At 55.7% G+C, this 10,752-nt stretch overlaps 1 protein-coding gene across 5 annotated transcripts in view; it reads right to left on the reverse strand.

The window, feature by feature from the left end:
- Nucleotides 1-5,717: 5,717 nt before the first annotated feature.
- The window catches only part of TBCD (tubulin folding cofactor D), a 186,415-nt gene continuing 181,380 nt past the window's right edge, over nt 5,718-10,752 (reverse strand). For 3 of the 5 annotated variants that reach the window (XM_032241194.1, XM_032241191.1, XM_032241193.1), the window contains 4 exons: nt 10,025-10,112; nt 9,094-9,203; nt 6,959-7,043; nt 5,718-6,282 (listed from right to left, as the gene is read on the reverse strand). In XM_032241194.1, coding sequence (XP_032097085.1) covers nt 6,250-6,282; nt 6,959-7,043; nt 9,094-9,203; nt 10,025-10,112 — 316 coding nt within the window. In that variant the 3' untranslated portion in view covers nt 5,718-6,249. The remainder of the gene's footprint in view (nt 6,283-6,958; nt 7,044-9,093; nt 9,204-10,024; nt 10,113-10,752) is intronic. The other 2 variants (XR_004257686.1, XM_032241192.1) reach the window with 2 other exon arrangements.

Raw genomic sequence — 10,752 nt, forward strand, 5'->3', positions numbered from 1 at the left:
TGTGGCCTCCCCACCGGGGCAGGAGTTACAGGCAGGCGGCCACCCTGCTAGAACGAGCCCATTGGTAGTGCCCCCAGCAGCACGCCTACTTCACGTCTCATTGCGGTGGCTCTCGCAATACGTCAGACTGTCACTGTGTCTGTCATGGTGACCTGTGATATCACTGTTGTCATGATCTCGGGTGCTCACATGAAACTGTGAACTTGATAAATGTGATGTTTTGATGGCTCCGCGGGTCGGCTGTCCCCTCCCCACACCCCATCCTCGGGCCTCCTTATTCCCTGAGGGGCACGTTATAGCCTACATCCTTCCACAGAGGTTTTGTATTTACGTTTTCTGCCCCTTGTCTGGGAATACCACCGATCAGAACGAATTCAGTCACATTTTCCATTTGACGAGTTTCAGGGATCTTCCAGGTGGTATTAACGAAGGCCACCTCAGGGGAGACTGAGATAGGAGTCGTGCTGCTGTGTTTCCTTTGCAGACTCCAGAGCAGAGACAAGGGAGGAAGGATAGATGGCAGCAGAGTGTGTGGAAATGTTTTCCAGGAAGGAAAACATTTCGTTTGAGTGACAGCAGTGGTAGGCCTTGTAATGGATTCTCGTGTGGCAGGGGCAGGAAGCGCGGCCAGGCTCATATCCTCCTGCTGGGCCCAAGGACAGAGGACTGTGACAGGAACACATGGTGCCTCCTGCATCCTGCCAGAGGCCAGAGACTCGTGTCCACCACTGTGCTGGGCTCTGGCTTCAGGAACTTATTCAGGAGGTGCTGGGGTGCAAGGCACATCTGAAAGGCATTTCTGCACACCTGCTGTGGCCTCATAGAGGAGGGCAGGTGACCTGGCCAAGGCCGGCACACAGCACAAGATGGAACATCCAGGGACCTGGCGTCACGGCCCTCACTCCACTGCAGGGGTGGGGAGGACAGAGGCCAGCAGCTGATGGTCCTGCGATGCCGTTTCTGTCTGAGGGGCCTCCTCCCACTCCTGGCTCCCGTAGGGGGGGGTGTGTGTGTGTGTGTCGAGGGAAGGCGGGTCTGCCCTGGATGAACAGCAGAGGCATTGCCCGTTAAGTCTCAGTCTACTCCGATGGCCCCCAGGGAGTCAGCCACCTTCTCCAGAGAGGCAAGGCCAGGAGGCAGGGGACCTCCCCTGTGGTGACCAACAGGGCCTGTAGTACAAGCAGTGCCAGCTGCTGCCCTCTCTGGCCCTTGTCTGCACTATTGGCAGAAGAGGAGGAGTTCGTAGTAGACCTCCCGACAGGTGGACACAGGCCACCTCCAAACCCTGGCCCCGGGAGGAGGCTCCACAGTGGCCTCCCGCAGCCAGGAGAGGCCGGACTGAGCGGAATCTGCTGCTTCCAACAGGACCTCACAGGAGGAGCCTTTGAGGACAACCTGAGGTCGCTGCACTTGCAGGAGGGCCAGGACTTCCTTCACTTCAGCTGACAGACCCACGGCAGCTGCTCCCAGGTAGGTCTTTTCACGGATGCACCATTTGGGTTCGCTGAGTCTCTATTATGCTTCCTTTTCACACGTCCTGCTCCACAGTTATTCCACTTTCTTTTCAGCTAATCCAGCTGCTTGTGTGTTCCGCTCATTAATTTCCAGCCTTTCTTCTCTAATGTATAATTCAAGACTTCAGAATTGCTTAAGCACCACTTTAGGTGAATTCTACCTGTTGTGATTATTAGCTTTCATTATATATTTTATAGTTTTATTTATTTTAAAGATTTTTAAAAACATCTTTTAAAAATTTGTGTGTACATACACACACTTGGGTTCCATAACTGTCCATTAGGTCAAGCTTTCCTTCTTCAACAGTGCCTTATTGCACTTTATTGAACTGTATCAACTCAATAAAATACACTATGGTAGTAGATGATCAATTTCCTGAATGTTTGCTTTATTGAGACTGTGTTACAAGTGTAGGAAAGTTCTGTCTTCCTGTTGAACTGAACCTTTAATCATCATATAGTAATCTATTCCTAATAACACTTATTTGCCTTCCTTTAACTGTAAAACTTTGTCATTGACATAGAGGTTTTAATCCATTTACATTTATTGTGTCCTAATATATTTCTAGTGTATTTTTTTTTAAAAGCTCATTCTGGCTGGGCGCAGTGGCTCACACCTGTAATCCCAGCACTTTGGGAGGCCAAGGCGGGCAGATCACAAGGTCGAGAGATCGAGACCATCCTGGCCAACATGGTGAAACCCCGTCTCTACTAAAAATACAAAAAAATCAGCTGGGTGTGGCGATGCACGCCTGTAGTCCCAGCTACTCGGGAGGCTGAGGCAGGAGAATTGCTTGAACCCGGGAGGCGGAGGCTGCAGTGAGCCGAGGTTGTGCTACTGCACTCCAGCCTGGCGCCTGGTGATGGAGTGAGACTCTGTCTCAAAAAAACGCTTGTTCTGCCTTTTCCTCTTGCCGTTCTTGCATATTTTGATGGCGTATTTTTTATTCTTGTTCCATTTCTCCCCGATTAGTAAAGAAGTTTTCTTCCCCATGTATTAACTCTTTGTGTGCAACTCTGAATACTTCCACATGCACGCTTAGCTGATAACTGAGTTATCTGCACTTTGTTCCAGAACATAAGAACTTAAGATGCTCTAAATTCAGCCACCAACTCTGCCGCTGATTCATATGCTGCTGTTGTCCATTTTAAGCAATTCTATGTGCTTAAAAAAAAGTCCACAAATAAGCTGTCTTTCTATGTCTTTATGGTCACGTTTTATTGCTTTCCTGGGTCACCATTCCTCCAACTATCCAACTGTGATCATTTTCCTTCCTGCCTAAAGTTTATCCACCAGAGCAGCGCTTCTTGGCCAGGGATGAATTCGCCCCCCAGAAGATAACTGGCAATGTCTGCAGCCATTTTTTTCTGTCACAGCTGGGTAGGGGATGGCTACTGCCATCTGGGCTGTTGCTGAACACCCTGCAATACACAGGACAGCTCTAACAACAAATGACTCAACCCCAGATACTAAGCTAAGATTAAGGAACCAGACATGCCTTAGAACAGCATATGTTTATCTGAATGACTTAGTTGTGTTCTCTTTTGATGTTATGTTGTGGGCACAATTCAAGCAAGGTAACAGCTACCTTCTCGCAGCATAATGAAGATCTTGGTCTACTTGTTCCTCAACTCCAGTGCTGCTGCTGGGAAATTGGTAGTTGTTTATATCGCTCCGTCCCACTTAACAGTTCTGCAGTTTCACTGTGACAAGTCTAAATGTTTGAGACTGTTAGGCTTCTGTATCTGAGGACTGTTGCATGCCAGCATGGAGTATTTGCATCATTTCATTTCATTCTAAGACCCCAATTACACAAAGGTTAGACATTCTTCAGTGTCTCTTGATGTTGCTTTCGTATTTTCCAGTTCTCCGGATAATTTTTTCAGATCTTCCAGTTTTCTAATTCTCTCTTCAGCTGTGTCTAAGCTATCCATTGAGCTTTTAATTTCACTTCTTACATCTCTAGGGGCTTTTTTTCCCAGTCTCTTCTTGATAATTTCTGGCCTTTCTCAAAAGTATATTCATATTACAGCCTATATTCTTCCAGAGAGGTTTGTATTTGCATCTTCTGCCCCTTGTCTGGGAATACCACTGATCGGGGCCAGTTCAATCAAATTTTCCACTTTAGGAGTTTTGGGGATTATACAGGTAGTGCTAATGAAGGCCACTTCAGCAGAGATCGAGTTGCTGTTCCTTTGAGAAAGATTTATGTAGGGTCCCAGCTTTACGTAGGGTCTCCTATTAGATCTGACCCTGGGCCTTACATTCTCTTTTCCATCTTGCTATCATCAAAACATCATGACTGGACTTCAGGGCTCAGCAAAAACCCTCAGGATCTCCAAGGTCTCTGGTCTCACATGGAGGGTTTCTGGTTCGTGCCTAGAACATGTTTTTGGGTGCACATATCCCATACTAGCTCCCCGGTTCCAGGGATACTGGCTTCTTCCTGCTCTCTAAACTCACAAAGCTTGCTCCACTTCTGGGACCACAAGCACTCTCTTTTCTGCCATTGGGCATGTTTGTTTGTTTGGACTTCTGCCCAAATGCTGCCCCTTCAGAGAGGTTTTCTGAACATCTCCTCTTGTAGGAGCCAACACTCAGCACCCCATTCCATTGCCCGCTTTATCTTTTCATAGCACTCAGTGTTGCCTGCCTGATGGTGCTGGTTTGTTCATTTGCTGTTGTCTGCCCCAGCTATCATGTGAGCGAGGGGTTCCTTGCCAAATTCTAGCACCTGGACCCAGCTGGGGTCCAAAAACAGCTGCTGAATGAAGGAGGGCTTTCCAGGCCCCCAGGTGTCTGGTGAGCAAAGGGCCCCAGCGATGGATGGGAGCCAGCAGGACAGAGGCAGTGGCCAAGTCAGACCCACACTGAAAGAACTGCTTTCCCACACAGTGTCACTGATGGGTCTGGGAGGGGAATCAACCTGCCTCCATGCCTTAAAATGCCGTTTCTCCTACTCTTCTTTTGACTGCACTAAGAACAGTTCATGTGTTTTCCTCAGAAGCCACTTGTTCCCTCTATCCTCAGTGCATCCCAGGCTAGCAGGAGCCTCGTGAGCTGCAGGCACGGCGATGGTGCACCCACTCTGCACTTGGCAGGTGCAACCGCGGAGTCTCATGTGCTGACCACAGAAGCCAAGCCTTTTCCACCGTGTTGACTCGTGGCCAAGGCTGGGCCTGGTCACCTAGGATGCTCAGCCAATTAAGGGGACAGAAAACAACTCCCCACTTAGTTTGAGAAGGACGACTATTTTAAGATTTGAATAAAATGTTGGGATAAAGATTATTGGCTAGCAGGTCGAGTACAGGGGCAGTAGTATGCTAACTCTCACACTCCTGTGTGGCCAAGTCACCACATACATCCTGCATGGATGGTCACAGTCCTGGCCTTGTGGTCATGATGGCCTCAAGGATGTGGGCGGCATCTCCCAGTTCTGGACCTGCCCCCATCCTGTGCCCAGGCCCCATCCCCCACATGAGACAGCAGGCCGGGGAGCTACACCATGCACCCAGCACCCCTGGGCTCTTCACCCAAGTCCTCCCCTTGGGCCTCTGAGTGACCACACCTGGGGCTTCCTCAGTGCTGCTGGGGGTGGCTCTGCACCTCAAGCCCTGTGAGCACAGCACAGGCCCCGGGTAGACGGCTGTGGGTAGCTAGCACTGTGAAATCTGCACATACGTTCCCCTCACCAGCTTTGGGATGGACCAGCACGAGCTCAGACACAGAGACGAAGGCCGCCTCTGCACTGGCTCTAGTAAGACGGTGCCATTTTTTTGAGAAGGGTATTTCCCACATTATTGTAGAGGTGCACACACTGGATTCTGATGATTCCCCTTGCAGCAGACATTTGTGAAGCAACTGGTCTGCACACTAAGTGACGCCTGCACCATGTGCCCCATGCCCACGTGTGGGCAGGTGGGAGGACTGCACCCCCACCAGGGCTTGTCAGGCCTCTGGCATCTGGACCCCTGACTTATCAACATTAATCTCGCTCAGTGTAAACATCTGCACCTCCACAGCAGAGACTGGTTGGAGCACCACCTATGGCCAGCAGACCCCGCAGCAGGGGCCACACAGGCGAGAAGGGTGTCTGGTCTCCAGGCAGGAGGAGTAGAGCCCACGTCCTGTCTGGCTGACGCCCAGGCAGTGAGCCTCTGCATCACCCTACACGCATCAGGCACAGAGACAAAGGCAGGAACTTCTTAGTACATGATTTTATAGGAAGCACATTTGTGTTCAAGAAAAGGCAGAAACAGTGACACCCCAAGTCACTGCAGTGCAGGTGCAGAGGAGGAAAAGCCATCACCTGGTGACAGCCTCCAAGGGCCAGCGCTACCCTTCCGCAGCTGGAGAGCTGGAGGCACCACTCGGCCAGGCTCCCTGCACCGGGCTCCCCCAGGAACGAGACATCCCCACCAGGCAGGGTGAGTGCAGGCTCCAGGACTGGCTTCAGCAGGCACCAGGCTGCAGAAGAGACAAGATGGGGTCAGGCCGGTCAGTTCCATCACCCACCGCTCCCAGCCAGGGACCCTCGCCCCTCTGCACCCCATGCGGGGACTGACGCCGACACTGGGTTCCTGCTGGAAACTGCGTCTGTGCCGTTCCCCGCACACCCGGGAGCCCCAGCTGTGTGGCCGGCAGGTGCTCTTGACTAACGCGCTGCCCGAGGGCACCCTGTCTGCAGATGCAGTCTCTGAGGAGCGAGCAGAAGGGAGGTTTACCGCACTGCTCCTAACCTGCACTCACGCATGTTTGACATCTGTCCCAATACCAATGTAAAAAGCACATTTAATTCCAAGGTCTGCTGCTGAGTTTGGCCTTTACAGACAGAAATGGGGGAGGCTGTGTCCCGATGCTCAGCCCGTCCCCACGGACCCTGCGTATCTGGACGTGATTCTTCTCCCTCTCAGACATGGCCTCCTGCCGTATGAAAGGGGGCTGAGAGGAAGGAGGAGCCAGCCCTGGAACTAGAGAGACAGGCGGCAACCCCGGGCCCCAGCGTCCCTGAGAACTGCACTCCTTTGTTACTTTGGCAGAAGAGTGGAGGGCTGCGAGGAGCACGGGGGCTCCTGAGGGTCTCTGCACCCAGCCCCGGCCCCACGCAAGGGAGGCAGGTGAGGAGGGGTAAGGGGGAACTCCTGGCACTTGGAGCACAAACAGACCCCAGGGCCAGTCATAAGGGGCCTGGATCAAGCTGATTCCAGTCCCACCAAGCCCCCGGCCCACAAAACACACCCCAAGCAAGTGGCCTTGGTGCCACAGGGGCCCAAGGCGTGGGCAGCGGCCAGAGAAGGCAGCTCCACCAGTCCCGTACTCCCAGGGGTCCTGACGTGAGAAGAGGGGAGGGGCCGCTGTCAGAAGCTGAGCACAGCCGCTGGCCCCAGAACGTTCGGAGCTCAGGGAAGCACAGTCACCTCATGCTGTGGAAGTGAAGGGTTACCTTGGGCACCAGCTGGGGCCTGGGCACGCCCAGGAGGTCACACAGGCGGTTGCGTGGCTCTCTGACGACTGCGAGCTCTGCGTTCCTGTGAGGACAGGGAGCCCATGAGGAGGGGGGCCCGTGAGGACGGGGGGCCCGTGTGGAGGGGGGCCCGGGAGGTGGGGGGAGGCGCCTGGGAGGGGGGGGCGCGCCGGGTGGCCGGGCCCGGGGGGGGGGGGGCCCGTGAGGACGGGGGGCCCGTGAGGACGGGGCGGGGGCCTGTGAGGACAGGAGCCTGTGAGGACAGGGAGCGCCGCCTCGCCCAGCCCTGCTGGAGGAGACCTCGCCCGGCTCAGGGTGCCTGACTTCACACGCCTGGCTTGTGTGAGGCCAGTGCCCACCTTGGACCCTCAGGTGTGCAGAGCCGTGCATCAGCTCACATAGGGGAAGGCAGGGAAAGGACACCCACCCCAGAATCTGCAACCGGCCCAGCCCTCAGGCACAAGGAGCAGTCGTCAGGTGAGCACATTCTCCAGCCAGCCTTGGGCCTGACCCCTTTCCAGAAGGAGGGGCTGCCCTCCCAGCCCCATGGAGGAGGCCTCGCCCAGCTCCACATACCTGGCTGCAGGGCGTTCACCTCTTCACTGTCCCAAAGCCAATTATTTTAGAATCTGATCCAGAATGTGCTTTGTTTTTTAAAAACCTGTCTCCAGAGCCAGGCGCGGTGGCTCACGCCTGTAATCCTAGCACTTTGAGGGGCTGAGGTGGGTGGATCACCTGAGGTCAGGAGTTCAAGACCAGCCTTGCCATCATGGTGAAACCCCATCTTAAAAAAAAAAAAAGAAAAGAAAACCTGTCTCCAGCGCAGTAGTTAAGACAGCCGACCTCTCAATGGAGGTTGAGATGGCAGCCCGGCTGCTCCCGGCTCTTCTCCTGGGACCACGTGTTTCTGTTTAAGGGCAGAGATGCTCACTCCTCCCCAAACCAGAGAACTTCGCAGAAGCTCTGAAGCCAAGAGGTACCTTCTGTCCTCCGAGACCACAGCAGCTGCATAGTAAGTGAGCTCCATGGGAACCCGGCCCTGTCAGAAGGTCCCTAATCCAAGGAGACACCTAGGGAGCATCACCTACGTCCTCGCTGGCTTAGACGGGGCACAGACCCCACAGACCTGCACCAACGCCTGGGGTCAGCACGGAGGCCCTCACAGTCGGCGCTCCACACAGTAGCATCCACGGGCAGGACACCTGGGACTCCACCAGGCTGGCTGCACCAAGTGGACACCCACACAGCCTCTGGGTGCTTCAGTCCTGACCTCCAACTCGGGGTGACAAGACTGCTCCCCATTTAGAGAAGTGTGCAAGTCAGCATGTGTGTCAGCGTGTGTGAGCATGTTTGAGCCAGTGTGAGCGTGTGAGCGTTCGAGCCAGCGTGAGTGCGTGAGCCAGCGTGAGCATGAGTGTGTGTGGGAGCACACATGCCCATGTGCGTATGGCACCATCACTGCAGTTCCCAGGACCACCCTGGTTGGCCCAGGGCACCCCCTGAGCCTGCACTCTCCCTGCTCCACTTTCTCATTCAGACTCTCCCACCCCCCACTCAACACACGCATCTTTCAAAACTGCCACTCTAATCCACCCACGGTAAGGAAGCCAGCCCCTGCTGCAGAAACTGCGCCTGTCCAAGTAAACATGGAGAGCGGCGCTGTGGCCTCCTGAGGGCCCATGGCCCTGGGAAGGAGCTGGACCTCAGAGCAGAGGCGTGGGGAGAGGTTTTCCTCCTGCTTCCGCCAGTGCCTCTGGATTTCCACCCGGTGCTCACGCGGCCTATTCCAACACAGCTGGAGAGGGGCCTCCCTGGCGGGTGTCCGGTGCACAGGCCACCAGACAGCCTTGTAGGGGAAAGAAGGCAGCTGTCCCCCTGGCGGGATGGATGCTCTGCTGCTTCTGACACTCGACAGTGTTCAGGGACGGGGCGGTTAAGAGGCTTCAGCTTCAGCACCACTGCCGCCTCGTTAAACCCAAGCGGAGGCTGTCGAGGCCCCAGAATCCTCCTTCCTCTTCCTTTCAGAGAATTTGAGAGAGACAGGTGGACACGGAGGGGACAGGAAGGGGGCGGTGCCAGGCCCAGGTGGCCGTGCAGGAAGGGGCTTCACTCACCATGCGGTGTCGCTGAGCACCGCCACCACCTCATCCAACACATCCACAGACACGACGTCACTGTAGGTGAGCACCATCTCGTACACCTGGCTGGCCGTGGTCTTCCGGATCTGGGACAGCGACGCAGTGCGTTTGTGGGAGGAAAACGCCATTGCCCCACCCCACAGAGACGACAGGAGCCAGGCCAGGGAGCCCCCTCAGTGACAGGTGTCAGGAAGAGGGCGCTGACCCCGCATCCCTTCCCAGCCACAGCAGAGCTGCGCCATGAACCACCTCCTCCCTCCGCAGACACAGTGAGACTCCAGCAGTGCAGGTCACGTCCTTCTTGTTTAAATGATCCATTCACAAACCTGCTCCCTTACGGAGAAGCAATCTCACCTGTCATCATGTCTCAGTGAGCTGGTGGTCAGAGCCCCCGGCCCACCCTTGGAGGTCCTGAGTCAGCAGGACAGGGCCTAGGAACCTGCACTGCTGAAGCCCCAGAGGTGCTGAGGGTCCAGCCACCCCACTTCTAGAACCACCGTATAACGTGAAATTACTTTCACGTTTTTGGAAAATGTCACTTTTGGATCAACAGGTTTTTTTACAGCCTGAAGAAAAGAAACCCTAGAAATGTAACGGCCAGGGAGAGCTGGGAGTGAAGGGCGCTGCCCCCAGGTGTGGCTGAACCACTTCAGACTGGGTCCTCTGGGAGCTCCTGAGCCAGATCCCACTGCCCATGGAAATGCCAGCCAGACACGTCTTTCCTTGAAGCCAGTACAGTGACGTCAGGAGCCCCTTGACAGCTGTATGCCTGTGACGTGTCACCCTGGGCGTGCTAACGAGGGGCCTGACGTGAAGGCACACCCACCGGGCAGTGCCTTCCAAGCCTTTTTGTCACCAGGGGCCCAAGTCCACACGGCAAGCACATGTGAATGGGGCAGGCACTCACCGGCGGGAAGCGGTGGCCAAGGAGCAGACACAGCTGCAAGAGGGCACTCTTCCTCACGCTGCCAGGAAACTGCACCATCCCGCAGAACCTGCCCAGAGCCGCACACAGGCGCCGCGTGAGCCCCGTCCCGCACAGCCCAACCCCGGGAAACCCAGGACCCAAGGCCCAGGCGAAGGCCCAGGGAGAGCAGATCTGTGAGCACAGTGCGGGCCTGGAGCCCCGAGCCAGAGGTGTGTATGTGTGAAAAAGCCGACAGTGGGAAGTGAGGACACCTCAGAGAAGCTCCTGCAGGGCTCCCGCCCTGCCATGAGGACCCCCACCTCAGGGGGCCACAGAGCAGCCAAGGTGCCTGTCGCTGCCCAGGGCCCACCTGAGCGCTGCAGAGCAAGGCGCTCAACAGCAACCCCCGGGGCACATGGGAGAACTGGGCAGCCACCGACAACTCCCGTTTCTGGGGCCTCCCCTCCCCCCAGGGCGCGGGGAGGGGCTTGCCTGTTCTCTTGGGACTCCCCCCACCAACACCCGGGCTGCCTTGCCTCCCACTTCGCCCCACTGGACACTGGAATGCACAACCTAGGCGTGAGGGTGAGCACTAACCGCCCCTCTCCCGCCTGGAGCTGCTGACTCCTGCCTTGGCAAGGCTCCCTGCAGTTCCCCCTGGGGCCGCTGACTCCTGCCTCAGCCAGGCCCCCCGCAGTTCCCCCTGGGGCCGCTGACTCCTGCCTCGG

This window comes from Sapajus apella, unplaced genomic scaffold (genome assembly GCF_009761245.1).
Source record: "Sapajus apella isolate SASKATOON/1434 unplaced genomic scaffold, GSC_monkey_1.0 scaffold48, whole genome shotgun sequence".
Classification (NCBI taxonomy): Eukaryota; Metazoa; Chordata; class Mammalia; order Primates; family Cebidae; genus Sapajus; species Sapajus apella.